Below are 12,894 nucleotides of genomic sequence, written 5' to 3'. Positions count from 1 at the left end.
ATAACCATCTATTGATCAACGAGCTAGTCAACTAGAGGCTCACTAGGGACATGTTGTGGTCTATGTATTCACACATGTATTACGGTTTCCAGTTAATACAATTATAGCATGAATAATAGACAATTATCATGAACAAGGAAGTATAATAATAACCATTTTATTATTGCCTCTAGGGCATATTTCCAACAGTCTCCCACTTGCACTAGAGTCAATAATCTAGTTCACATCATTATGTGATTGTATTGAATCCAACACCCATGGTGTTTGATCACATCTCGCTTGTGAGAGAGGTTTATTAGTCAACGGGCCTGGACCTTTCAGATCCGTGTGTGCTTTCCAAATGTCTATGTCATCTTGTAGATGCAGCTACTAGGCGCTACTTGGAGCTATTCCAAATAACTACTCTACTATACGAATCCGGTTTATTACTCAGAGTCATCCGGATTAGCGTCAAAGTTTGCATCGACGCAACCCTTTACGATGAACTCTTTTACCACCTCCATAATCGAGAAAATTCCTTAGTCCACTAGTCACTAAGGTTAAGTTTGACCGCTGTCATGTGATCCATTGCTGGATCACTCTTGTACCCCTTGACTGACTCATGGCAAGGCACACTTCAGGTGCGGTACTCGGCATAGCATACTGTAGAGCCTACGTCTAAAGCATAGGGGATGACCTTCGTCCTTTCTCTCTCTTCACCGTGGTCAGGTCTTGAGTCTTACTCAATACTCACACCTTATAACACAGCCAAGAACTCCTTCTTTGCTGATCTATTTTGAACTCCTTCAAAATCTTGTCACGGTATGTCTTCATTTGAAAGTACTATTAAGCGTTTTTGATCTATCCTTATAGATCTTGATGCTCAATGTTCCAGTAGCTTAATCCAGGTTTTCCATTGAAAAACACCTTTCAAACAACCCTATATGCTTTCCAGAAATTCTACATCATTTCCGATCAACAATATGTCAACAACATATACTCATCAGAAATTTTATAGTGCTCCCACTCACTTCTTTGGAAATACAAGTTTCTCATAAACTTTGTATAAACCCAAAATCTTTGATCATCTCAAAGAGTATATTCCAACTCCGAGATGCTTACTCCAGTCCTTAGAAGGATTGCTGGAGCTTTGCATACTTGTTACCATCTTTCAGGATTGACAAAACCTTTTGGTTGTATCGCATACAACCTTTCCTCAAGAAAATTGTCGAGGAAACAATGTTTTGACATCCTGTCTGCAAGATTTCATAAATAATGCAGTAACCGCTAATATAATTCCAACAGACTCTTAGCATCGCTATGAGTGAGAAAGTCTCACCGTAGTCAACTCCTTGAACTTGTCGGAAAACATCTTAACGACAAGTCAAGCTTTCTTAATGGTGATACTTACCATCATTGTCCGTCTTCCTTTTAAAATCCATCTGTACCCAACAACCTTACGACCATCAAGTAGTTCTTCCAAAGTCTATACTTTGTTTTCATACATGGATCCTCTCAGATTTTATGGCCTCGAGCCATTCGTCAGAATCCGGGCCCATCATCGCTTCTCCACAGCTCATAGGTTCATTGTTGTCTAGCAACATGACCTCCAAGACAGGATTACCGTACCACTCTGAAGTAGTACGTATCCTTGTCGACCTACGAGTTTTGGTAATGACTTGATCCGAAGTTTCATGATCAATATCATCAACTTGCACTTCAATTGGTGTAGGCGCCACAAGAACAACTTCATGTGCCCTGCTGCACACTAGTTGAAGTGACGGCTCAATAACCTCATCAAGTCTCCACCATCCTCCCACTCAATTCTTTCGAGAGAAACTTTTCCTCGAGAAAGGACCCGTTTCTAGAAACAATCACTTTTGCTTCCGGATCTGAAATAGGCGGTATACCCAACTATTTTTGGGTGTCCTATGAAGATGCATTTATTCGCTTTGGGTTCGAGGTTATCAGCCTGAAACTTTTTCACATAAGCGTCGCAACCCCAAACTTTTAAGAAACGACAACTTAGGTTTCTCTAAACCATAGTTCATACAGTGTGGTCCCAACGAAATTGCGTGGTACCCTATTTAAAGTGAATGTGGTTGTCTCTAATGCCTAACCCATAAACGATAGTAGTAATTCGAAAAGAAACATCATGGTATGCACCATATCCAATAGGGTGCAGTTATGATGTTCGGACACACCATCACACTATGGTGTTCCAGGCGGTATTAGTTGTGAAACAATTTCCACAATGTCGTAATTGTGTGCCAAACTCGCAACTCGGATATTCATCTCTATGATCATATCATAGACATTTTATCCTCTTGTCACGACGATCTTCAACTTCACTCTGAAATTACTTGAACCTTTCAATAATTCAGACTTGTGTTTCATCAAGTAAATATACTCAGCATCTACTCAAATCATTTGTGAAGTAAGATCATAACGATATTCACTGCATGCCTCAGCACTCATTGGATTGCACACATCAAATGTATTACTTCCAACAAGTTGCTCTCTTGTTCCATGTCATTGAAAATGAGGCCTTTCAGTCATCTTGCCCATGTGGTATGATTTGCATGTCTCAAGTGATTCAAAATCAAGTGAGTCCAAACAATTCATCTGTATGGAGTTTCTTCATGCATATATACGAATAGACATGGTTTGCATGTCTCAATCTTTTCAAAAATGAGTGAGTCCAAAGATCCATCAACATGGAGCTTCTTCATGCGTTTTATACCAATATGACTCAAATGGCAGTGCCACAAGTATGTGGTACTATCATTACTATCTTATATCTTTTGGCATGAACATGTGTATCACTACGATCAAGATTCAATAAACCATTCATTTTAGGTGCAAGACCATTGAAGGTATTATTCAAATAAACAGAGTAACCATTATTCTCCTTAAATGAATAACCATATTGCGATAAACATAATCCAATCATGTCTATGCTCAACGCAAACACCAAATAACAATTATTTAGGTTTAGCACCAATCCCAATGGTAGAGGGAGCGTACGATGTTTGATCACATCAACCTTGGAAACACTTCCAACACATATCGTCATCTCACCTTCAGCTAGTCTCCGTTTATTCCGTAGCCTTTTATTTCGAGTACTAACACTTAGCAACCGAACCGGTATTTCAATACCCTGGTGCTACTAGGAGTACTAGTAAAGTACACATCATAATGTATATCCAATATACTTCTGTCGACCTTGCCAGCCTTCTCATCTACCAAGTATCTAGGGTAGTTCTGCTTCAGTGACCGTTCCCCTCATTACAGAAGCACTTAGTCTCGGGTTTGGGTTCAACCTTGGGTTTCTTCACTAGAGCAGCAACTGATTTACCGTTTCATGAAGTATCCCTTCTTGCCCTTGCCCTTCTTGAAACTAGTGGTTTTACTAACCATCAACAATTGATGCTCCTACTTGATTTCTACTTTCGCGGTGTCGAACATCGCGAATAGCTCAAGGATCATCATATATATCCCTGCTATGTTATAGCTCATCACGAAGCTCTAGTAGCTTGGTGGCAGTGACTTTGGAGAACCATCACTATCTCATCTGGAAGATTAACTCCCACTCGATTCAAGCGATTGTAGTACTCAGACAATCTGAGCACATGCTCAACGATTGAGCTTTTCTCCCTTAGTTTTCAGGCTAAGAAACTTGTCAGAGGTCTCACACCTCTTGACGTGGGCACGAGTCTGAAATCCCAATTTCAGCTCTTGGAACATCTCATATGTTCTGCGACGTTTCCAAAAATGTCTTCGGTGCCTCAATTCTAAACCGTTTAACATTACGCACTGAGCTATCATGTAGTCATCAAAAACGTGTATGTCAGATGTTTGCAACATCCACAAACGACGCTTGAGGTTCAGCACACTGAGCGGTGCATTAAGGACATGATCCTTCTACGCAGCAATGAGGACAATCCTCAGTTTACAGACCCAGTCCGCATAATTGCTACTGTCAACTCTCAAATAAATTTTCTCTAGGAACATATCTTAAACAGTAGAACTAAAGCGTAAGCTACAACATAATTTGCAAAGACCTTTTTGACTATGTTCATGATAATTAAGTTCATCTGATTATTTAATGAACTCCCACTTAGATAGACATCCCTCTAGTCATCTAAGTGATACATGATCCGAGTCAACTAGATCGTGTCCGATCATCACGTGAGATGGACTAGTCATCATCGGTGAACATCTTCATGTTGATCACATCTGCTATACGACTCATGTTCGACCTTTCGGTCTCTTGTGTTCAGAGGCCATGTCTGTACATGCTAGGCTCTTCAAGTCAACCTAAGTGTTTTGCATGTGTAAATCTGGCTTACACCCGTTGTATGCGAACGTTAGAATCTATCACACCCGATCATCACGTGGTGCTTCAAAACAACGAACCTTCACAACGGTGCATAGTTAGGGGGAACACTTTCTTGAAATTTTATGAGGGATCATCTTATTTATGCTACCGTCGTTCTAAGCAAATAAGATGCAAAAACATGATAAACATCTCATGCAATCAAATAGTGACATGATATGGCCAATATCATTTTGCTCCTTTTGATCTCCATCTTCGGGGCGCCATGATCATCATCGTCACCGGCATGACACCATGATCTCCATCATCATGATCTCCATCATCGTGTCTTCATGAAGTTGTCTCACCAACTATTACTTCTACTACTATGGCTAACGGTTTAGCAATAAAGTAAAGTAATTACATGGCGTTATTCAATGACACGCAGGTCATACAATAAATTAAGACAACTCCTATGGCTCCTGCCGGTTGTCATACTCATCGACATGCAAGTCATGATTCCTATTACAAGAACATGCTCAATCTCATACATCACATATATATCATTCATCACATCCTTTTGGCCATATCACATCACACGGCATATGCTGCAAGAACAAGTTAGACGTCCTCTAATTGTTGTTGCAAGTTTTTACGTGGCTGCTATAGGTTTCTAGCAAGAACGTTTCTTACCTACGCCAAAAACCACAACATGATATGCCAATTGCTATTTACCCTTCATAAGGACCCTTTTCATCGAATCCGATCCGACTAAAGTGGGAGAGACAGACACCCGCTAGCCACCTTATGCAACTAGTGCATGTCAGTCGATGGAACCTGTCTCACGTAAGCATACGTGTAAGATCGGTCCGGACCGCTTCATCCCACGATGCCGCCGAATCAAGATAAGACTAGTAACGGCAAGTAAATTGACAAAATCGACGCCCACAACAACTTGTGTTCTACTCGTGCATAGAATCTACGGAATAGACCTAGCTCATGATGCCACTGTTGGGGAACGTAGCAATAATTCAAAATTTTCTACGCATCACCAAGATCAATCTATGGAGATTCTAGCAACAAGATAGGGAGAGAGGGAGTGCATCTTCATACCCTTGAAGATCACTAAGCGGAAGCGTTACAAGAATGCGGTTGGTGGAGTCATACACGCAGCGATTCAAATCGCGGTCGATTCCGATCTAAGCGCCGAACGGACGGTGCCTCCGCGTTCAACACACGTACAGCCTGGGGACGTCTCCTCCTTCTTGATCCAACAAAGGGAGAGGAGAAGTTGAGGGAGAAGTCCAACAGCACGACGGCGTGGTGGTGGTGGAGCTCGTGGTTCTCCAGCAGGGCTTCGCCAAGCACTATGGAGGAGGAGGTGTAGGAGGAGGGAGGGTTGCGCCAGGGAAGAGGTGCGGCTGCCCTCCCACCCCTCCACTATATATAGGGGCAATGGGAGAGGGGGAGGCACCCTAGGGTTTCCCCTAGGGGCGGCGGCCAAGCAGATTGGATCTCCCTAGGGAAAATCCTAGGGAGACTTGCCCCCCAAGCCAAGCAGGTGGAGGATTGCCTCCCAAGCCAGATGGAGGCGCCCCACCTCCCCTAATAACGTGGGAAAGGGTGTGGGGGGGGGGAGGGGTGCACCACCCCTTAGTGGGCTGGTTTGCCCCTTCCCCTTTGGCCCATGAGGCCCTCCAACACTTGTCGGGGCTCCCGAAACACCTTTCGGTCATGCTGGCCATAGCCTGGTACCCCCGGAACACTTCCGGACTCCAATACCCTTCGTCCAATATATCGACGTTCACCGTCGGACCATTCCGGAACTACTCGTGATGTCCAGGATCATATCCGGGACTCTGAACTACCTTTGGTAACCACATACTATTTCCCATAACAACTCTAGCATCACCGAACCTTAAGTGTGTAGACCCTATGGGTTCGGGAACCATGCAGACATGACCGAGACGTTCTCCGACCAATAACCAACAGCGGGATCTGGATACCCATGTTGGCTCCCACATGTTCCACGATGATCTCATCGGATGAACCGCGATGTCGGGGATTCAAGCAATCCCGTATACAATTCCCTTTGTCAATCAGTATGTTACTTGCCCGAGATTCGATCTTCGGTATCCCAATACCTCGTTCAATCTCGTTACCGGCAAGTCACTTTACTCGTTCCGTAATGCATGATCCCTTGACTAACTACTTAGTCACATTGAGCTCATTATGATGATGCATTACCGAGTGGGCCCAGAGATACCTCTCCGTCATACGGAGTGACAAATCCCAGTCTTGATTCGTGCCAACCCAACACACACTTTTGGAGATACTTGTAGTGCACCTTTATAGCCACCCAGTTACGTTGTGACGTTTGGTACACCCAAAGCATTCCTACGGTATCCGGGAGTTGCACGATCTCATGGTCTAAGGAAATGATACTTGACATTAGAAAAGCTCTTAGCAAACGAACTATACGATCTTGTGCTATGCTTAGGATTGGGTCTTGTCCATCACATCATTCTCCTAATGATGTGATCCCGTTATCAATGACGTCCTATGTCCATGGTCAGGAAACCATAACCATCTATTGATCAACGAGCTAGTCAACTAGAGGCTCACTAGGGACATGTTGTGGTCTATGTATTCACACATGTATTACGGTTTCCAGTTAATGCAATTATATCATGAACAATAGACAATTATCATGAACAAGGAAGTATAATAATAACCATTTTATTATTGCCTCTAGGGCATATTTCCAACAGCCTAGGCACAAAAGCGGACTGCTCCTCAGAAATTACCTCGGGGAGAATAATCTTTAGCATGTTGGCTAAGACCTTTGACGCAATCTTGTAGATCACGTTGCAAAGACTTATTGGCCGAAATTGTGCTAAAAGTTTTGGACTAGCTATCTTGGGAATAAGAACGATGAACGTGCGGTTGATATCCTCTGGTGAGTCCTCTCCATTGAGCAATCTTATAATTATGCCAGTTACCTCATCACCACATAGTTCCCAATGTCTCTGAAAAAAATGCGCCGGAAAACCATCAGGTCCCGGTGCTTTTGTTGGGAACATCTGAAAAAGTGCCTCTTTAACCTCATCTTTTGTATACTGCGCATTGAGCCTTGCATTCATGTTACCATCAACCCTTACCGGAATATGTGACAGAATCTCTTCTATGCCTATACATCCTTCTGATTTGTACAAGTTCTCATAAAACTCATTCATCATCTCGGCCATCTCCTCGGGATCAGAAGTGATTGTCCCATCTATCTTCTGGAGCTATGTTATGGTGTTCTTTGCCCTTCTAGCACTCGCTTTTCTCTGAAAGTATTGCGTATTGCTGTCCCCCGCAGATAATCAGTCCATGCGTGATCTCTATCTCATCATAATCTCCTCTCGAAAGGACAGCTCAACAATCTGGTCCAAGACCCTTTTTCTCTTCCACTCCCGGCCCAACACGAGTCGGGTCCTCTCTAAGCAGAGTCAACTGTTGCCGTAGCCTGCGCAACTCCTATCTAACTGAGCCAAACGACAGCTTGCCCCATTGTTTTAGAGCATTCCCAACCGAGGATAACTTGGCCGCAAACTGCGCCATTGTTTCCACCGGCTAATCCCGACCCCATGCCTCCGGAAGTGTATCTCCGAACCTGTCATCGCTCTCCCACATGCATTCATAACGGAAAGGCCTCTTGAGGGCAATTCTCTGATTACTTGCCTCCATCTCATTGATCAATAATATTGGGCTATGATCTGACTTTGCTGCAGTTAGATGTTCAACCGTAGCGTACGGGAATAACGCTGACCAGCTGGCCGTAGCCAACACGCGATCAAGTCTTACCCTGCAGTAATCTCCTCCCACAATTCTCTTCTCAAGTCCAATCCAATCCTTTGTAGCCAAGGTCCGCTAACTCACATACATCAACTGCTTCTTTGAATCCTTCTATCTGAGCACTATCACGCTCATTTGGCCCCATTTGCTCTTCTGGCCTCAAAATTTCATTAAAATCTCCCATGCATATCCATGTAGTGCATTCTCCCCACATAATATTTTCATAGTATCCCATGTCTTGTACCTCATACTCCTATCTGCTGCACCATAAAAACAAGACAAACGCCATGGATCCACTTCCGGCATTTTCACCACTGAATCAATATGATAGCGAGAAAAAGTCTTTATATCAAGATCAACATTATTTTTCCAGAACAAGCATAAACCTCTACTCCTACCACTACTATCTACTCCAAAGCGTCCCGAAAACCCCAAAGTACCCGCCAATCCTTCCACACGGTGTTTTGCCAACTGCGTCTCCACAATACACAACACCGTCGGCGCACATGCCTCCACGAGATCGCAAAGCTCTTTAACCGTCGCGGAGTCGCCAATCCCGCGGCAGTTCCAGCACAAAAGTTTCATTGGGCTCGGCGGTCCTCCTCGTGGGAGGCCGCCTTATCATCAAGTTCCTCACCTTCATCCTGACGCCTACCATCTTGCTTCCTCCTCTTCACAATAGGGTTTCTGCCTGGTGTTGTAGATGTCACCTGGGTTGTATCCTCCTCCCGAATTAGGTAATCCAGGTCGTTGATTTGGTACCGACGGCCCATGAAATACTTAGGCCTAAATTGATCGTTTTTGTTTCACCTAAGGCCCAAATCGATCTTGTATAGCTTTGCTTCTTCCCTGAGTCGATTGCAGAGTTGCTTCTTTGAGGAAGAAAAACTCGACTCCAGGAAGCCTTCTTCACTCCTCCCCGTCCCATCGATTATCTCTGGCGGCCATGCGGGTAGCCTCCAGGGTGGTCGTCCTCGTCCGAGACGCCGCGGGCTACGGCGCAGCCCTCGCTGACGCGCTCCGGCCGTCGCCGGGGCTCACGAGGTCCCGTTGCCCCGCAAAACCCTAACCTAAACCATCCAAAAACGTGCACCTTCTGTCAGCTTACCCTTGATCGGTGGATGTTCTTGCAGGGTTTCCTCGCCCTTCGATCTCCCTCTCGATAAGTACGGCCTCAACGGCGAAAAGGCCTCCGGCGAGCTCGTTAGCTTCTCTGACTCCAGTGGCTCTCCTCAGGTAAGCGGGTTTTCTCGCCATCTCACAGATCCAATTCGTTTGCTACAAAACTACATATAACCAAACGGAAAGCCTTTTATGTTGGAATAAAAGGACTACGCTTCCTTGAACAAACATTTGTTGGGAGATCAGCTCCTCCCCTTTGAGCTATCGGATAGGAGATCGCATGATTTCAGTTAGATATTTCAGGCCAAGGCCAGTTCAACTGAAAGATGATTTATGTGGTAATGTAGACACTGTAATTTTGCAAGTTGTTGAACTGTTGAACAATGTTTAGCAGTTGGGTTCAGAAACTTGGGAAGTTATGTCATCTTCAAGTGTTTGGTGGGCTGATCTACTGAGCCAGTGAGTGTAATTTGGAGACAGAGAAAACTTAGAGCATCTCTAGCAGACCCCTTATATCCCACCGAACTGAAAAATAACCGCCAGTTTTCAGTTTTGGATGGAAGAAGTAGTCCGAACAGACACTTTATATACCTTCGACCTTTAATTTTTTTAAGGGGTGCGGTGAACTCCTCCTGATCTGCAAAAACACAGTTTCCATGTCCACTTCTACGGTGCCCTGTATCGGGAGAAAGCAGTTGGCGGGAGCCCAACTGCTACGGAAACATCTTCATGACCCGTCCGCGCCGCCCCGAACACCACCCGCCCGCCCGCGTCTGTCCCGACGGAGGAGCTAGCTACGGCGATTCCGTCCGCTCGAATCGATTAGCTAGCTAGCTACGGCGGCGACGGCTCTGTATTTGGCCGTTTGGATTGATTTGAGCTAGCTAGCTTCGTGCGAGCCGTCCTGGGCGGCTCCGTATTTGGCCCTTTTATGCACTGTCCGCAGGCTTTGTGGGAGCGAGCTAGCTGACCGTGGACACGGGCGAGGGGAAGAAGAAGACATGGGGAAAAATACAAGCGAATATTCGGTTTTACAGTTTAAGTTTGAGGGGTCTGTTCGGCCGCAGCTCAAACCGACCCTTAAAACGCGTTTTCCGCGAAGTTTTCAGTTCCGCGGTTTGAGGGGTCTGCTAGGGATTGTTCTTAGCTGCTGAGAAACAGAGTATGATTTTGATCGTGCGATTGTATCTAAGTGTCTGGAGTGGAGTGTCATTCTTCTTTAGGTCCAGCATATGCTTTCATTGCCGCAACCTTAGCAACTTGTTGCTGTGCTCTGTCCCTGGCCATGTCCTTACTTCCATGACTTCACTTTGATACATTAGTTCAGAGTATGATTTAGCACAGAGTTCTGTTTTCATGGATGTAAAAAATGGCAGCCCGGTGCATGTAGGTCCTGCTTGCGCAGGGTCCGGGGAAGGGTCCGACCACTTCAGATCTTTTGTATGCAGCCTTTTCCTGCATTTCTGCAAGATTCACTTTACCGCTGCGCCAGGGCTCCCCTTCTTTTCATGGATGTAATGCTCAAAATTAGCATATACCATTTGACTATCACTGTAAGTTCATGCTAATAATGGAACAACTTGTGGTATTCCATTGCCTACGGAAAAGGCTTTTTATTGGCTTTCAAATCTTTGATGATCATTTGCTAATGAAGAATTGAATATATTTTTGGCCTATTTTTTATGACATGGAACATTATTCCTTGCAACTAAAATCGAATTTTAAACAGCTGCTTATGGATGCCACCTCCAAGCTAACCTGTTAATTTTTGGCAGGTGTCATTTTTTGTTCTGCCTGACTATAGGCCTCCTGTTGCTGCATGTGCTATGAATGAGATTTTAGCATTGATTTCTTCTGAAGCTCCCTCCATCCAGCCAGTTCTGATTGTACCATTCATCACAAGACCATCAGGCTGCTTCCATGGAATGGTTAATGCAACAAAAACTGGGCAGTTAACTACACTTCATGCTGCTGAAATAGGGGCATCAAATGAGTTTACTCACTTGTTGGTTGACGGAACTATTAAACCTCGGCCATCTTTGCAAATACGTAGTGAACCAATACAATGCTTGCTGGAAATAGTGCGGGTATTGAAGATACCCACAGTTCTTCTTGTCACATCAGGTGGGCAGCACCAAGGCAAAAGTTCTTCAGACTCTGACCTTGAGGTACAACTTCCCTTTCCATTTTTGTATGTTCTCATTATCTTTTACTGGAGTTTCATGGAAAGTAATGGTACTTCATACAGAATAAAGGAAACGGGAAATTGCTATGGTAATTTTAGTGGCAAATTTAAGAGCTACTCCCTCCGTCCGAAAATACTTGTCATCAAAATGGATAAAAAGAGATGTATCTAGAACTAATATACATCTAGATACATCCCCTTTTATTCATTTTGATGACAAGTATTTCCGGACGGAGGTAGTACTTCATACTAGGTTGCAATCGTGAAAAGCTTACATGTGGTCTGCTACCTTGAAGCTACCATTAATGTTGGAACCTGCTGAACTATATAAAAGTTGTATACTGAGTAGGAAAAGTCCTGATGTCCTCTTGTTTCCAAATAGAAAGCAAGAGTGTAGTGATGTTTGTGAAGGTTTACTCTAATGTCAACTAATGGTTTGTTTATTAGTTTTATATGTGGTATTATAATAGTACAAGAATTTGAATTCCATGATATTTCTGTGGAGCAATAATTCACAAACCACAATGCACACCACCCATATTGAATAGAAAATTGTATACCAAAAAGCGCTTGTTTGCTGTGAAAGAACTCGTCTTAGGGCAATTTAGTTTGTTTGTGCTACCCCCCTGACAATTTTCTATACAAGTTGACTTTATCAACATACCTGTGATTCCAGTGCCTGTTTGCTCACCTAATCTCTCTGCCTATTGTTACTTCCAGGTGCTGCAGTGCGTGGGAGATCACGTAGCCAAGCACATCAACTTGGAGTTCCAAAGAAACTGTCATTGAGACAGGGGTTGAGAAATCAGCGAGCATTCAAGAACCCTGGCGTGAACTGTATCTGTGACGATTCTAAAACATATCGTCTTTGTGCCCTTATAAATAGACATATTAACATTTTAGATTCGGATGTACTTTTTTTAGTACTCCCTCCGTACGGAAATACTTGTCATCAAAATGAATGAAAATGGATGTATCTACAACTAAAATACATCTAGATACATCCATCTCAATGACAAGTATTTCCGGACGGAGGGAGTATGTGATTTATGCAAGGGGCTTGTAACACGAGCCACACTTTATTTTCCTTTACATCCAACTTGTTAAGAAGTGCAATGTCGCATGTATGTGCTTTGTAATGTCTTGGATTTTGGGCCATACTGTCATAGTTGCAGCAGTACGACTTCGTGTTTGGTAACTTTTATGAAGGAGAACGAGGGAGTTGTGACGAGATTAGATATAGGACGTGACATTTAATTTTCAATCCCTTGTTTGAGATGTGGGAATTTGAGAGGTGTGCTTATTCCCTTGTTTGTTTGGTGGGATTTCATTCGGACGAGCTGAGAGACGACGACAGGTTAAGTTATGACGGGTAGAGATGTTCTCCATATATCAATTCCCAACTCCCTCCCTGATAAACGAGACACGAGGCGCACGGAATTTTACGTGC

General features: G+C 43.9%; 1 protein-coding gene across 1 annotated transcript; it reads left to right on the top strand.

Annotated features, from left to right (window-relative positions):
- The first annotated feature begins 8,783 nt into the window (after positions 1 to 8,783).
- On the top strand, positions 8,784 to 12,583 carry LOC123137104 (uncharacterized). The gene is made up of 4 exons (XM_044556688.1): positions 8,784 to 9,181; positions 9,271 to 9,373; positions 11,035 to 11,427; positions 12,165 to 12,583. Exons 1-4 carry the CDS (start codon positions 9,084 to 9,086, stop codon positions 12,231 to 12,233), a joined length of 663 nt encoding a protein of 220 aa, XP_044412623.1. The 5' UTR covers positions 8,784 to 9,083; the 3' UTR covers positions 12,234 to 12,583.
- Positions 12,584 to 12,894: the final 311 nt, after the last annotated feature.

Source organism: Triticum aestivum, chromosome 6B (assembly GCF_018294505.1).
Source record: "Triticum aestivum cultivar Chinese Spring chromosome 6B, IWGSC CS RefSeq v2.1, whole genome shotgun sequence".
NCBI classification, from domain to species: domain Eukaryota; kingdom Viridiplantae; phylum Streptophyta; class Magnoliopsida; order Poales; family Poaceae; genus Triticum; species Triticum aestivum.
This window is presented reverse-complemented; position numbering and strand designations above follow the sequence as displayed.

Bases quoted from the DNA above. Each gene is read 5' to 3' on its own strand.
- LOC123137104 (XM_044556688.1), top strand. From the start codon at position 9,084: ATGCGGGTAGCCTCCAGGGTGGTCGTCCTCGTCCGAGACGCCGCGGGC. The intron at 9,374-11,034 runs GTAAGCGGGTTT...AATTTTTGGCAG, and splicing joins ACTCCAGTGGCTCTCCTCAG to GTGTCATTTTTTGTTCTGCC. The intron at 11,428-12,164 runs GTACAACTTCCC...TGTTACTTCCAG, and splicing joins CTTCAGACTCTGACCTTGAG to GTGCTGCAGTGCGTGGGAGA.